General features: G+C 43.1%; 2 protein-coding genes across 2 annotated transcripts; both read right to left on the minus strand.

The window, feature by feature from the left end:
* Window positions 1-250: 250 nt before the first annotated feature.
* Window positions 251-1,771, minus strand: LOC119727844. Its single transcript, XM_038199917.1, has one exon. It carries the CDS (start codon window positions 1,769-1,771, stop codon window positions 251-253), a length of 1,521 nt encoding a protein of 506 aa, XP_038055845.1.
* A 1,565-nt stretch (window positions 1,772-3,336) lies between these two features.
* LOC119727845 (craniofacial development protein 2-like) lies at window positions 3,337-4,299 on the minus strand. Its single transcript, XM_038199919.1, has one exon. The coding sequence runs from the start codon at window positions 4,297-4,299 to the stop codon at window positions 3,337-3,339; it is 963 nt and encodes a 320-aa protein (XP_038055847.1).
* Between the last annotated feature and the right edge of the window lie 12,413 nt (window positions 4,300-16,712).

Genomic DNA, 16,712 nt, shown 5'->3' on the forward strand with positions numbered 1-16,712 from the left:
AGCCTGCGTTTCTCCTGAGCCGTAGACGAGGATGTCATCTGCAATCACTGCGATGTTTTCCAGGCCTTCCAGGCACTCATGGAGCCTGCGCTGGAATTCTTCCGGTGCTGAAGAGATACCAAAGGGCATCCTCAACCAGCGGTAACGCCCGTAAGGCGTCCAAAATGTTGTCAGATAACTGGAGGGCTCATCAAGGACGACTTGAAGAAAACCGTCCTTGGCAGAACCAGTAACCTCGGGGCTACTTCGTCTACGGTGGGAATGGGGTAATGGCCTTGTTCAGGCCGTGTGGATCCAAGCATACCCTGATTTTGTTTGGCTTTCTGACGACTACCATGTTGTGGATCCACTTGGTAGGCTCAGTCACCCGGGCAATGGTGTCTTGGGCTGTCATGCTGTCTAGCTTTCGTTTCAGCTCTGCCCGCACCGGGATGGGTACTCTGCGCCTGGTGTTCTGCGTTGGAGTGACACTGTGATCAATGTCTATGTGGTAGAGACCTGGTAGCCGACCAAGGCCAGTGAATACGTCTTTGTACTCACTGAGGACCTGTTCCTTGGTTTGAGTCGGTGACTCTGTCACTGCATGCACTAAGCACTCCTGTGCGAACTGCATTAGTCCCAGAGCTTCTGCTGCTTTACCTGACAGCAGAGATGAGGGGGCATCCTCCACGATCTCGAAGTGGGTTTTCCTGGTGACCCCTTTGATCTGGCATCTCAAGCTGGCAGCTCCAACAGGATGAATTATTGTGCCATTGTACAGTTTCAGTTTAGTCTTTGATGGCACCGGAGGCGTGTCACTGAGCTGCTTGTAGTCTGTCAGCTTCATGGTGCTGCAAGTTGCACCAGAGTCTAGCTGAAATCTGATGGTCTTTGTCAGATCCCTTGTTGGCGTCTCCACTGCTAGCTCAACAGAGTATTGCTGCTTGGGCTTTGACTGCACTGTATAGATGCTTTCGTCGCTGCCACTTTCGTCTCCATGCATTTGGTGGAGCTTCTGTGTGGATTTCTGTGGCTGACGTTTGGTGCGGTCTTTGCCCGACGACTGGCAAACCTGCGCATAGTGGTTGCGTTTTTGGCACTTAGAGCAAGTTGTCCCGTAGGCTGGGCACTTGCCCTTGCTGTGTGATTTGCCACAGTATTTGCAATTTATGTTCGGAGGCTTGCTGGCTTTTCCAGATTTCTGTGTCCGCTGCTTGTTTTTCACAAAGTGTGCTGTCTCTGCCTCTACCGGATCCATCTGCTGAAGGTGGATCGCTGCCTGTTCACTGCTGCGGCATATGTCTATGGCTTTCTGCAATGTCAGTGACGACTCACGCAGCAGACGAGCACGGATGCTGTTGCCTACTACTCCTATGACCAGCCTGTCTCGGAGCATTTCATCGAGAAGCGCTCCATAATTGCATGTGGTTGCCAACTTTCTCAGCCTGTTCAAAAAAGTGTCAATGTTCTCTTTGGGCTCTTGCTTACAGGAGTTAAACATGAATCGTTTGTACACCACATTGCGTTTAGGGTGAAAATGAGCTCCAAGGCTGGTTAGGATTTGCTGTGGTGACTTTTTCTGTTCCTCTGTTAGTGGCAGATTTTCGTACACTTCATAGCACTCCTTCCCCATAACTGTGAGTAATGTAGCCACATGGATGGAAGTATCTTTATTATCCAGTTCTGTGGCCACTAGATAGTTCTGCCAACTTGACTTGAAAAATTGCCAGTTGGAAACCTGGTCTCCTTTCATGTCCATTTTCGCCGGTGGGGGAATGAGCGAGTGCGCCATGGTTAATATGCAGTGCGTGCGTAATGTACACCGCGATGTGTCCGTTACAGGCCTCCGTAGTTTACAGCGAAACGCACGTTGACGACAATGGCGTGAACTCAACGTGCAATGTATACGTACATGTACAGTCTATCGTTCACAGTGTAATACGCACGTGTTCAATGGCGGGAACTCCGCGTGAAAATTCATATCGAGTTGAAGCGTCTCATTGGGGGCGCCGCCAACGGCAGAACAGAGAAATGCGTGTAGAATTTGATGCCGAGTACGCTGTGTCATTTTGAAATCACTCTATACCACTCATTTGAAGTACTTGGCACAATTTGCTCACTCGGTATCTGAAACTACATTTATTCAAGATCATGTCGTGAAAATATCGTTTCAAACTCGGAAAATTGTGTGTAAGTACTTTTATGTTTGAAGTTCGACATGCATGTTTCAACCGAAATACGCGCATTCTCTATGGGTCTTCGTTCAAGCGAATCACAACACTGCTCTTTCGCGACGTGCCGTGTCCCATTGAACCTTGTTATTCAATTTGCTCACTCGGAATATGAAAGAATAGTTCATAAATATTCAAATTATATTTTAATATAAGTTCAGTATGAAAATTTGGTGTTAGTACTTTTTACTTTCAAAAGAACTTCAGAAGTTCAGCATTTCAACTTTGGTAGCGGTACGCCACGGGGAATTCCGTTACCATATTTGGTCAACTGGACTGTTTCATTTCTTTCAGGGTTTTATTTTTAGAAAAATAATACTGCCAACTATTTCTACATAAAGTTTAATTTAGATAATTTTGCATGCTCCACGATGTGAAACATTTTCAAAGTTGTTCATAGGCCTTGGGCCTGTTTTTTTTGTTATCAGGCTTTTAGGCTAGGCCTAAGTTTGCGCGCTTCAGGTAATACTATCCTCCCTGAAGTATAATGGAATTATCATATGACGACATACGCACAACTGATGCATGGTAACGGTCACTGGAAACAATGAAACGGTCGACAAACACTCACATGTATTGGAAATTAATGCACTTTCCGTGTTGTCAATTTGTTCGCCGGCTTTCCAAGAAGGCTGTGTAGGTCCTATTTTACAGGTACATTGTCTAGAAATGTATGGATCGTTCAGATTTGTGTAAAAGAACATGGTTTTGTCACGAATTTCCGTCTGTTTACGTGCACAATCCAGCTTCGTGCACACGTCGCGTTGACATCGATCGGTCGCGCGCGTGATACGTGCGTACTCCTGATTGGCCAAAAGTGCGTATCCATAGTGAGCGCTGTACAAATAAATAGCCCCCTCTGTCGGCTATCCAAACAATGAATGGGACGAACGACTCAATATGTGTACAGTTTATCGTTCTCTTGCACAGCCTACCATGTGTGACAGGATCAGTCTGTGCTGCCGACGGATGCCTTGTGATCCGTTCACCAAGATTGCCGAAGATTTTGCCGGTTCTTTGCGGTAATGGCGCTGGATTCAGCTAATTTCTGACACCATGTTCTAACGACGGCAGGACTCAAGTGTAGCATTCACTGAGAGACGTTTATTAACAGCCGGTAATAACATCATAGAATATGGATACGGTGGCCGCGTAATGCCACTCCATAACAGGAACGAAGACTGAGCCTTATCTTAGCACAGACTATACGATGGTCGGAGCCAATTGGGTCAGATGTTGAATACGCTTGAGAATCTAGGATGCTGTTTCTCCAACGTTTACGGCACAGGATGAAGTCAATCTGTGACAGGTACTTGTTAGGTGAACGGTGAGTCCAGAGCTTTTTGGAGGACTTCTGAAATAGTGTGTTGGTAATCAGAAGGTTGTTACGATTAACAAAGTCACTGAGGAGCTGACCATTACGGTTGGTAGTAGAGTGGTAGGAGAACTGCCTTGCAACATGAGCGTTGAAGTCCCCTCCGATGACAAGGAGGGCATGTAGGGGAATGGAGGCAATTGTGTCATTGAGAAATTCGTAGAACCCAGTAATAGACGCCTCATCACTTGTGTTAGTGGGAGAGTAACAGGAGACAACGTATGTCTTGGGATTGCCTTTGAAGATGGCGAGCATAATTCTGTCGTTGATCTTAGAGATAGAAGTCAGCAGCGGGAGCAGTGATGTTTGAACAGTTATTGCTACACCACCAACGGCTGCACCTTGTCGATTCCGGGTTGCAGAAGAGGTGAAGATGGTTGATGATCCTAAACTAGAGATTCGGATATCAGGGTCTTCAGGTCGATGTACTTGACGGTGCTCTTGGATGCAGGTAACAGATAGGTTGTAGTCACATATGTGTTTATTAAGTTCCTCTCTTGATGACAGCGAAGAGAGACTTCGACAATTAAGCTGACCAAAAAGGATGGTTTTCCTAGGTCGAGCAAGACCCTTCCGGAGACTATTTTTATCAGACGATGCCCTCCCAAGAGAGTTTCGGACGCCGTCGTCATAAGACAGAGTGTCAATAGTTCCGTGAGAGGGCAGATTTGAAGCAGGGGCTTTAACCCTGGTGCTGTAGGTTGAACTCATCATGTTTTCTATTATTATAGTATTAGTTTTCTTTGGTAAACAAATACAGAAGCCAGTTCGTGCCTGGTTTTAAAAGCGAAATAACCCCTAGTATAGTTTTGCAAAATAATAAAATAAATTTGCGAAATAACGTAGGCCTAATATTGTGAAGTAACGCAATAGTTTTTCAATCCTCAGAGTGCAGTATTTCGCAATACTATTGCGTTATTTCACAATACTATCGTGTTATATTGCAATGCTTTTACATTAAAGCCCGGTTCATACTCGGCGCGAAAGCGAAAGCAAACGCGAATTTGAGACGTCATGGCAAGTATTCGCGCTGCTAATTTTGCAAAAGTTGAACAGATTTCAACTCGGGCGAATATCGCAGCGAATGTTTCATGACGTCAAATTCGCTTCGCATTCGCATTCGCATGAAGTATGAACAGGTCTTTAAAGGCTTGGCGCGAAAGCGAACGCGAATATGTGACGCCAGGGCAAGTGATGCCAGGGCAAGTTTCGCAGCGAACGCTTTATTTCTCCATACTATTACGTTATTTCGCAATAAATGTTATTGCATTTCTTTGCAATGGTACGTATTGCATAATAAACTTTTGTTATGGGTTGCAAAACTATTGCGTTATTTCGCAATACTTTTGCTTCATTTTGCAATACTACTGGCGTTATTTCACAATACTGTCGCGTTATATTGCAATACTATCAGCGCGAAAGCAACACGAATGTGTGACGCCTGGGCAAGTTACGCCACACTGTTATTTCGGTTGTGTACTATATGAACCTAGCAACCAGTTGTGTAAAAAAATTGAACAAGTTGTGTAATATTTAACACAAATTGTGTAAACAACAGTTTACACAACGGGTTGCTAGGTTCATGTAGTACACAACCGTCTAATTTTTACACAACCGAAATAACAGAGCAGGGTAAGTTTCGCAGCGAACGCTTTAATTTGCAATAATTTGCGTTATTTCTCAATACTATTGCGTTATTTTGCAATAAATTTTATTGCAATTTTTTTGGCAATGGTAGGTATTGCATAATACACTTTTGTAATGTTTTGCAAAACTATTGCGTTATTTCGCAAAACTACAGGGTGAGTAAAAAAACAACGAAACTCAAATGTCGGGACCATTGCTTTAGTGAAGTTTTGCATGTAGCATTGTCAAAATCTAGGATAGGATAATTCATAAGCTTTCTTTAGTACAAACGGCTGCCGTACCACATACATCCCAGGTTTAACATACATGTACATAGCGCCAAGCTCCATGAGGAATACACCGCCATGTTTGAAAGAGACCCATTTGCGGAGAAAACTACTGCAAGAGGCGAAGAGCTAATGGTCAACATCTCCTCCGAACGGCGGCAATGTTGGATTTCTCTCATTGAAACCACAGACATGTCTTAGAACAGTAAGAAAGCCTGGGAACTCATCAAAAAGCTAGGCAACGGCCCAAAGAGAAGCCTAACCATGTAACCAACATCACAACTTAACAGCCAATCAAGTTGCACATCAACTACTTCTCAATGGCAAGGCACCTAAAGCAAAGAGTAAACCCAAACACAAAAACCCAATAGGACAAAATACAAGGATAACACAAGTTTCACGAAACCTTTCTCCATGTCAGAGCTTGAAACTGGCATATCCAGCCTCAAACCAGGGAAGGCTATTGGATTGGACAACATTGCCACAGAACAAATCAAGCATTTTGGAACTGAAGCTCCTCCAACTATTCAACAATTATATGGCAGGCCTGAAAATCCCCAAAATTTGGCGGAAAGCACACGTAATGGCGCTTCTGAAACCAGGCAAAGACCCATCCGACCCAAAAAGCTTCCGGCCGATCTCTCTCCTGTGCCACTCCTACAAGCTTTTTGAAAGACTCATCCTGAACAGAATCGCTCCACATATAGATGAATAACTTATCCCTGAACAGGCAGCCTGGTCAACTTATCAGTCTTACGCAACACATAGAAGATGGCTTTGAGCAGGAATGATAACCGGATCAGTTTTTGTTGACCTATCAGCTGTCTACGACACTGTAAATCACAGACTCCTGCTATGTAAAATACTCGATATTACCAAAGATGTCCATCTCACAGATCTCATAGAAGCAATGCTTTCTAACCGACGCTTCTTTGTTGAACTTGAAGTAAAACCAGAAGACGGGGGAGACAAAAGAAGGGCCTAGTATAATATCTACACCAACGACCAACCGAGAGATAAGGCCATACCAGGCGCGTTATCTATGCAGACCACCAGTGCGTTACCACTCAAAGTAAAGACTTCAAAGAGGTGGAGAACGCCCTCTCTGCACTATGTGGCTACTACGAAGAAAACATGCTTGAGCAAATCCATCAAAAGCACAAGTGTCTGCTTTCCATCTTAAGAACAAAGAAGCAAACAGACAACTCAAAGTCAAACGGTCTAGTACAAAGCTACAGCACAAAACTAATCCAGTTTACCTTGGATTAACATTGGACAGAAGCCAAGGCCCACGTTGAGCAAACCACAACGAAAATCAGCACCCGCAACAACATTCTCAGCAAGCTCAGCAGCTCCAGATGGGGAGCATGCCCTACTACACTGCGACCCACAGCACTTGCCCTCTGCTTTTCAACGACAGAGTATGCTTGTCCAGTGTGGGAACGATCTACACATGTCAAGAAGCTAGATTCTGCTTTAAACGCAAGTTGTAGATGTATAACCGGCTGCCTTCAGCCTACAAACTCTGACAGCCAGTATGCATACTCTTTGGCATCGCACCACCAAATGTGTTGATGGCAGTGGCCATTAGAGCCGAACGGCAGAAGCAAGTCATGGATTACATACACTCACTATATGGGCATACACCCCCACCGAGCCGACTCGAGTCACGTGAGAGTTTTCATTCAACTGTGGAACCCCTTCATACCTCTACAGCAGAGGCACGACTCGAAACGTGGAATGGAAATCGCGCCAAACTCACACAACAATTGGACATGAAAATCCCAGCTGCTGAAAGTCTACCTCGAGGTGCCGAGAATAACTGGCCTATTTAGAAGGCACTCAACCGCCTTCGCACCAGAGTTAGCCGATGTAGGGAATCACTCAATAAGTGGGGATACACTACATGTCCAACGACATGCAACTGTGGAACAGAATCTCACACAATGGACCATCTCATGAGATATCCGCTGTTGTCAGAGCCTTGTCTCTCCAAAGATTTAGCCAACAACACCATCACGACACAGGTCTGTGCTCAACATTGGTTGAGAACAATTTGAGTAGGACACGATAGAAGTACCAGAATCATTGAAATCACTCATGTAATGTTCAAGTTAGGGAATTTTAAACACAGCCACCGTTTTCAAGTTCTGTCCACGGATCACCAAATGGTAAATGTTGTTTCAGCAAAGCAAAAAAAAATCACATAGGGATGTGTGTGAATTGTCTTCGTTTTGCTGAAAGAACGCACACTTCGCTTGTTCGGTTTTGGGCAGGGTCCTATTATAAGTCCTCAAGGCTCGGGGGAGTTTGGTGTGGTCTTTTGCGGGCACCACACTTGCTTCACTTTCAGATCCACTCACGGACGGACTCCTTTAGCTTATACCAGTAGAGCTGGCGTTTTGTCTTTCTGATTGTCTTGTTTGACACCAAGATGAGCAGATGTTACGGCATTATGGGTAGCTCGTAAGTCGTAACACAGTATTTTTCAGCTAGTCGAGGACTACGAGCTGAAGATATGACTTTGTTCTGTCGGAAGTTACCGCCGTTCATACAGTATTCCGTTCTGCAAGGTCTTTGACGAGCCACTGTGTCTCTACAGGGACGTTGGGGTGATTGATCCAACCACTCAAGTACAACTTTCAGTTCTGAGTCTGCTCTTTGCATCACAGCAATTTTCTCCGAGGTACATAAACGTTGACCCACGATGCGGTATGTCCGTCACTTGAACCGGTGTTAGTGACCATCTCTGTCTCTGTCATCCGGCTTTTCAGTCAGATTAAATTGTTCTGCACTTTGCAATCCGGTACTTACACCGGTACTGCATTCTTGCCGGGAACAGAGGGCGAGTCGCAGTTCTTCCCTTTCTTACTGAGTCAGTGGCGTTTTTCGCACGTTTTGGTCGCATGGCCCGAATGGCGGCGGACAAGTAAAGGGTGTCCGGGAGTTTCTCCAGTAGGCGAGTCTGTGTTTGCAAAATAGCAGATCGGAATTCTTTCCCTACTGCCGACGCTGAACTTCAATGCACGAGCGCCAAATATGCCCAACTAGGCTGCGCACACCACCAAGTAGGAGTGCTATACCACTGTTACCATCAGTATGAGAACTGTCACGAATGATACGGGCTTGAATATTTCGGAGGTGACGTCACTGCACGGATGTGGCACTTAGTGAGCATGTTCTGAGGGGTTTGAGCTTCAGCAGAGTTAGTGTTGATGCTTCTGGTCGATAGATGGATAAACGTTGTCGACTTTATTGAAATGAGACCACTGCTCACTTTTAGCGCCGTACTTGTCACAATCGTTGGGGTAGCACGGCACCCTGGAGATCTCGAGAGGGCGTCAGCATTGCCGTGTTTCTGCCCTGCGCGATGTTCAATTATAAAGTCAAACTTCATTGTTATAGGCTCTAACAATGTGCCAAAAACAAACCTTTTTTTTTTGCGTAATCAATATCTCAGGGGAATTTTCGTGAGTGGAGTAAATTTTACAATCGTTTTGAACGATGTCAAGTCTCATTATTCGCCCCTGTTTTGAATTTTCAGTTGCTTCGGCATGTCTGCCGAAATAGCTCTTGTTTCCATTAAAATGTTTTTCCTCCCCTTCCCCGCCTTCTTTTTCAGACTCCTCTCCATAGGGTTTGTACACGTTTTTCTTCCACCAATACACTTTGGCCCTTTCGTCAATCTGATTGACTTTAGACTTGGCACACACGTATACTACCACCCACAGATGGTCTCTGACGATTTTCGTTGCGATTACGTCGTCGTTTGCCGTGGGAAAATTGAAGTGAGATCATGTTGACGTCATCACATGTCTAAGGCCCAGGCACGGCTCTACGGGGGGGGGGGGGGGGGGGGGGGGAGCGGGGGGGGGGGCTAGGGGGCTTTAGCCCCCCCCCCCAATTTTTGTCTAGCCCCCCAAAAATAAATTCCGTAAAAAAAAATGCATTAGCAAAAAGAAGGATTGTGATGTACATGCGAACGGTCTCCCCCAAAGAAATAGTCGTGACAAGGGTGCATTTGTAGTTAATATAGTTTGAATGATTTTAGGATTTTATTGGCGCTCCCCATTGAAAATATGGCATGAGCCCCCCCCCCCCCCCTTATTGATTTTCGGAGGCCTAAGTGTTTGAAGAAAATAACCGGTCTACAATTCAGCACGCCTCCTTGAAAAAACAATTCTGGATCCACCCTGCTAGCCCCCCCCCCCAAATATTGGTTCTAGAACCGCGCCTGCTAAGGCCTACATCTAAAGAACAATAGTTGCGATTTGGTTGTAACTTGATTTTATGTACCTATATCGTAATATGTTATAGGTAAACATTTAGTGACGTCGTGATAACGTCAACACAAGTCATGTAACGTTACATTAAATGTGTATTTTCAAATGTCTATGTCTACAGAACTGCATGTCCAATTTGGTTGTTATTTGGTAGGTACCTAGACCGAGATTAATTATGAGTGCAAGTGTGAAACAAACGGCAGTGTGCAACTTAAACCCAAATGTGGATGGTTAACGTGTAGCTCATCCAATGTTATCGAAATCGAACGATATTTTGATACAGCTCTTGCCCGTTTCATGATCGATGCATAAGAAACAAACTTGCATCAAATGCGTGCTCACCTCGACGTTTACGTTGCTGATAGTCTTATTGTTAAAGTGAAGCGGGTGGTGTTTTTGACGAAACATTCAGAGCCCACACGTTGAATACGTAAGGAAAACAGTATGTTAAACAGAATTCGTGATTATGTTCCCCGAAAGCAGCCTGTGTACACTTGTTGTCAGCTGTAGCAATGCCAACTTTAGAGTACTGTGGTACTGTATGGGGAGAGTAACTTGAGAGTATTGTACTGTATAGTACTGTATGTCATAAGCGCCCTTTTTCATGTGCGCCATTTTTTCACGAGTGTCCCTTTTTAACGAATGGTCGAATGTTCATTTGTCCGAAAGTTCAAAAGTCGGAATTTGGCATATGTTTGAAATGAATAAAAGGCTCAACAGTTCGAAGGCTCAATCCGAAAAGCACGCAAGGACTATCGTCTATTCGGACTATCGAACCTCCGGACTAACGGCAAGGGCGGATCCAGAACCAAATTTTCGGGGGGGGGGGGGCGCAAGATGTTGATTTTTTTTCTAAACGGGGAAGGGGATTAAGTACCTAGTATTGTGTGCTATTTCTACATCGTAAATTAAATCTAAAAGGTATGTGTAGCTCATTTAGTTTGGGAGGGAGGTACGCAACGCTTTGATTAATTTCCTTTAAAAAATAAAAAAGGTGTCTTCACTCCTTCGATTTTTTTGTATTGACAAGTTCGTGTTTTTTTGGTGGTAACTCTACTTAATAATAATGTTAGTAACTATACTTAACTATTAAAAATATCACTGAATCACATCGATATTTCGATAAAAAAGCTGTCGAAAAATATTTGCATCAGAGTAACCTCTGGATAAATAGTGGCATCAGAACCTATAGGATTCAGACGGAGGCAAATATTCTCACGCTTCTAAACAAGGCAATAAATGGCTCGGTTGTCTTACACGTTTGCTGCGGCCACTATGAATTACACCAGGACTAGTTTTTCTCAGAGCTGGGTGAAACCATTTACTTATAGATATCTTTTACATCTTGGCATCGATCTTTCAGATGGCTTGTTAATGCCTGCCACAGTTTAACAAGCTTAAACGATTTCGTCAAAAGAGGTTTTGTTTTAGTTCCAACGATCAGTCAATTGGCTGATCGGTTGAACACCGCCTACATTTCTTGTACGGGAAGTCCAAGTATGCTTTTGGGCAATAATTGGTTAGGTTCCTTATAGGATAAATGCAAATGATCCTATGGCGAATTAGGGTCCTGCAGGGCCTAAGATGCACACTGACACCCTTTACATTTGCGGCAGACGAGCACGATGGAAAACTCGGTCAATGTGGTTGTTTATTTACAACAAAGCGCACAACAGAAAAGGCGTTACTCGCTGGTTAAACAAGAAACGCTTCAGCTAAAACCGTTCAGACATCGTACTATAGAAGATGAAACCGTTCTGGGTTAGTGCTGAACCCTTCCCCTCCGAGGCGTTTTTACTTTTTAGCTGCGAGATAAACCCGATTCGATGTAACTTTAAAACCGTTCACCGACACCGTTTTGGCCAAGCGTTACAGTAAATCGACTTCAACTGGTGTTTTGGAGCGTTTTTAAAACGGTGTCTGAACGCCCCCTGATTCGAACATGAGAAATCTTAGCTCCCAGTGAGATCATAAATGGACTGTCATTAAGCGTTCACTTGATTAATTTACAATTGATTTGCAACACCCCTATTCAGCCAAGTTGATGTGTTCAGTGTAAAAGGTCGTATTTGAAGGAAATTGAATCTTTTACTTTCAGTGATTATTGACGACTCAGATTCATCACGATGGCTTGGGGTTGTTCATCGTTTGCCCTGCTGGCTACCATCGCTTTAATGCTGTGTGCCATCACTTCTGCTCAGTCTTCATCAAGTAAGTGGGAATCCTCCATTGATGGTAAGGATAGAATCTTACTTGTCTCAGCTTATAATAGATTTCCCAGAAGTTCACGTTTCATTTGCTCCAACTCGACGAAATGCAAAGGATATCCTTTAATCTTTTAACAATACACTTTACCCCCCATCAAGATCCAGTGTCATCGTAAACGCTTTCTGGATTCATATTACATCCCTATTAAAACGATAATAGCATTATCACATGTCTGCTCCTCTCTGATGGGCGTTTCATTTCATCAGAAACCGAGGGGGTACAAACACGAAGTTTGTTGATAGAGTGTTCGCTGTTGGATGGTAGGATGTAATGTGGGTAAATACATGCACTTCGATTCACTTGTTCGTTCTACGTATGATACAGTACACCGGTGTTGTAGTCGAGTCCCTGGAGTCGAGTTCGTCTCGAATCATTTGGTTCCCAGTAGTCCGAGTCACGAGACTCTTGAGTCAAGTCCGAGTCCAGCTACATTTCTCTAGGCCCGAGAATTGGTAGGGTATTCGCTGATACATTGAAGAATTACCCCAGCAATATGGAGAAGCGCCAACCTGCTCCAAACACAATCGGCAGTTTATACCACAATTTTGTATCATGAACATTGATATGAAGACTGATTTTATCAGTTTTCCTCTTATTGGATCCTTCATTGGTCTGTGCCTATGCTTTTCCCTCGAATTATAGTTTGCATGGATACTCGGTGGCGTACGTAAGGTGAGGCCTCTCATCTTGTGCCACCCTTGCCCTCAGAATGTGCGGGAAGGCAAACATGAGTTTTTAATCGTTAAAACACATTCGGGTACCTCCTCCAGAAAATGACGCCCTCTAACCCCCCCCCCCCTCTCCCGCCCTACGGCAAATTGGATAAGCTATTCATGATGAGCTGGAAATAACAGTGTTCAAATTATGCTTGCATTTTCGACTAAAACAAATCAACAATTTACGCTATAGGAACTATTTGGCCTATTTGCATGTTTTAACACAATCTTAAAGATATAATGTCCGGACTCTTTAAGAAATTCGATTTTTTTTCCTTAACGTATAGTCATCTTGAATCTTTTATTCGGACGATAAAGCCTTTTCTCTTATTTTTGACAACTGCAAACCTCTTGAGGAAAAGGCCTTTGCATTGCTTTTGTGCACAAACAGATCCGCCTTGCGAGCAAACAGGTGACCTGTCCCTATATCATCTTTACTGATAGATACGGGTACCATTCTACGAGAGCTGGGTTATTGTTGGGCCGCAAATTATTCTAATTTGTGAAGTCATTCAAGTCAATATGCCAAAACGTACCGTGGGTCTGACGTCTCATTCAAAATGATTTTTTGGGTAGAGCCAGCTAAAATAATTCTTTCTTCTTGGTGAAACTCCAAAACAGCCCGGACAGAACATCAGGTAGATAACATATTTAGGCTACATCCTGGGTGCAATGAGAGTTCGTGCATATGAGGTCACATCAATCATCAACTCACAAGAAGAAGAATACTTCAGTCATTCAAAGGTTTACCACTGAGGAAATTTTACTTTGTGCGACGAGTGGAAACTAATTCTCGACTTTTGATTCTTCTATCAAACAACATTCATATTGCTTATTGTGTTAATTCTCTTTCAATTTTGTGCGGTAACAGAGCGTTGCCCGCCCGAGTGTACGTGCGGCACTTGGTGCGTTGAGTGTTCTCGCGGTTGGAATCTTGAAACCATCCAAAGCATCGACAACAGTACAGACTGTCTGTAAGAAACACGCTTAGTTTGTTTGATTATAAAAACATTTTGCACCTATAAACTTTACTGTTGCGGTGATTTGTTTTCATTCTGACATTGTTTTGTTTCTCATTAATAATAACAATAAGGAGAACTGATTTTATTTGAAGCATTACCTAGTTTCCCCTTTAGGACGCTAGTAAAAAAAAGTACGACACAATAACGGAAGACAATATATAGAATGAGGACTAGAAGAACAAACAACGTACACAATTTGACGGATTGACATAAACTGTTTGAAGGTATAAATTAAGCTTAAAGATCCTGGTCTGAAAGGTTGAAGATTGAATACTAAGTTTATTCAAAGCTTATGTCAAGAATTTAAAATGAGATTGTATCGTAAAACGCTTGTTTTGTTTTTACATTTTGTGCTATAAATTGCACTTGCAAATTATACGAGTCTAATAATGTGCACTGAAAGGGGACAGTATACTGCAGTAGGTCCTATCTAATCCAATTATCATAGTAGACTGTCCAACCCAGCAATGTAATTTCTTCATCTTTTCGTTTCATGATTGTCCACAGGATACTAAGAGAAGGCAATATCTCACATCTGGAGCCAGGCGTATTCCAAGGATTTTCTCGTCTCGAATGGCTGTAAGTGTTTAGTACCTATTTTTGGTGGCTGCGTTTGTTGCAAAGACCCGCCCTGTGAGTAGACTGGTTCCATGTCCTTACATTATCGATCTTGATAGGGGTAGGAACCAGTTTACACTACAGAAAGTGAATTACCGACGGGCGTATTTGTAAAAATTTAACGAAAACCTATTTTCCCTCATTCAATAGAAAACCCGAATGATTCACATTTCAAGCTGGCCCACTGTTTTACAGTTTTTTTTCACCGGTTTATTTTTTTCTTTCTCTTTTGGTCTGTACTTTTTCTGATATTTGTATATACTCCGGTTGTTTTTCAAAACGTGTAACATAATTCGAGTATGTTCCTTTCATTCTGTTTTCATTAACTACATACCCATTAAAGACATACCCATTCAAGGGCGGATCCAAAACACAATTTTTGGGGGGTGGGGCAAAAAAACAATTGTCCCCCAAAAATTGTACCAAAACATTACGGCGTGGTGTTAGATTTTTTTTGTTTTTTGATTCTTGAATGATGTTGTGTGGTGCGATCTGATTGCAATGTCTGACCACTCGAACCATTTTTTTTGTTAGGAAAAGATGGTGTTGTGGGCAGTGCCTGCCTTTATTGCGACGTCACTTAAATAAACACCAATTGGGTTCGTTTTTTGCCCCCCCCCCCACTGGATCCGTCCTTGTACCCATTAAAGACGTCTGAACACGCAGAAACTATGCTCAGATTCACTGCCAACTCATTATAAATCGAAATGCTCAACACAGTTCCACCAGTGACGATTGGGAACAATCAATATCAGAACAGGAAGTGATGATTGGAGGATTGAGGAAGCTGTTAAACAAACGGCCAGAGCTAGAATCTCAGTGTGCGGCTTACAGGAGGTCCCGACACTCAAACAGGGTCACATAACTGGTGAAGCTGCTTGGGATGATTTTATTTGAAGCATTACCTAGTTTCCCCTTTAGGACGTTAGTAAAAAAAAATACGACACAATAACGGAAGACAATATATAGAATGAGGACTAGAAGAACAAACAACGTGCACAATTTGACGGATTGACATAAACTGTTTGAAGGTATAAATTAAGCTTAAAGATCCTGGTCTGAAAGGTTGAAGATTGAATACTAAGTTTATTCAAAGCTTATGTCAAGAATTTAAAATGAGATTGTATCGTAAAACGCTTGTTTTGTTTTTACATTTTGTGCTATAAATTGCACTTGCAAATTATACGAGTCTAATAATGTGCATTGAAAGGGGACAGTATACTGCAGTAGGTCCTATCTAATCCAATTATCATAGTAGATCTGTCCAACCCAGCAATGTAATTTCTTCATCTTTTCGTTTCATGATTGTCCACAGGATACTAAGAGAAGGCAATATCTCACATCTGGAGCCAGGCGTATTCAAAGGATTTTCTCGTCTCGAATGGCTGTAAGTGTTTAGTACCTATTTTGGGTGTCTGCGTTTGTTGCAAAGACCCGCCCTGTGAGTAGACTGGTTCCATGTCCTTACATTATCGATCTTGATAGGGGTAGGAACCAGTTTACACTACAGAAAGTGAATTACCGACGGGCGTATTTGTAAAAATTTAACGAAAACCTATTTTCCCTCATTCAATAGAAACCCGAATGATTCACATTTCAAGCTGGCCCACTGTTTTACAGTTTTTTTCACCGGTTTGTTTTTTTCTTTCTCTTTTGGTCTGTACTTTTTCTGATATTTGTATATACTCCGGTTGTTTTTCAAAACGTGCAACATAATTCGAGTATGTTCCTTTCATTCTGTTTTCATTAACTACACATCCATTAAAGACATACCCATTCAAGGGCGGATCCAAAACACAATTTTTTTGGGGGGTGGGGCAAATTGTCCCCCCAAAATTGTACCAAAGCATTACGGCGTGGTGTTAGATTTTTTTTTTTTTTTGATTCTTGAATGATGCTGTGTGGTGCGATCTGATGCAATGTCTGACCACTCGAACCATTTTTTTTGTTAGGAAAAGATGGTGTTGTGTGCAGTGCCTGCCTTTATTGCGACGTCACTTAAATAAACACCAATTGGGTTCGTTTTTTGCCCCCCCCCCCCTCACTGGATCCGTCCTTGTACCCATTAAAGACGTCTGAACACGCAGAAACTATGCTCAGATTCACTGCCAACTCATTATAAATCGAAATGCTCAACACAGTTCCACCAGTGACGATTGGGAACAATCACTATCAGAACAGGAAGTGATGATTGGAGGATTGAGGAAGCTGTTAAACAAACGGCCAGAGCTAGGATCTCAGTGTGCGGCTTACTGGAGGTCCCGACACTCAAACAGGGTCACATAACTGGTGAGGCTGCTGGGGATG

Source organism: Patiria miniata, unplaced genomic scaffold, assembly GCF_015706575.1.
Source record: "Patiria miniata isolate m_02_andy unplaced genomic scaffold, ASM1570657v1 HiC_scaffold_20, whole genome shotgun sequence".
Taxonomy (NCBI): Eukaryota; Metazoa; Echinodermata; class Asteroidea; order Valvatida; family Asterinidae; genus Patiria; species Patiria miniata.

What these genes read in the sequence shown, in the direction of transcription:
- LOC119727844 (XM_038199917.1), bottom strand. Translation starts at nt 1,771, where the DNA reads ATGGCGCACTCGCTCATTCCCCCACCGGCGAAAATGGACATGAAAGGA.
- LOC119727845 (XM_038199919.1), bottom strand. Translation starts at nt 4,299, where the DNA reads ATGATGAGTTCAACCTACAGCACCAGGGTTAAAGCCCCTGCTTCAAAT.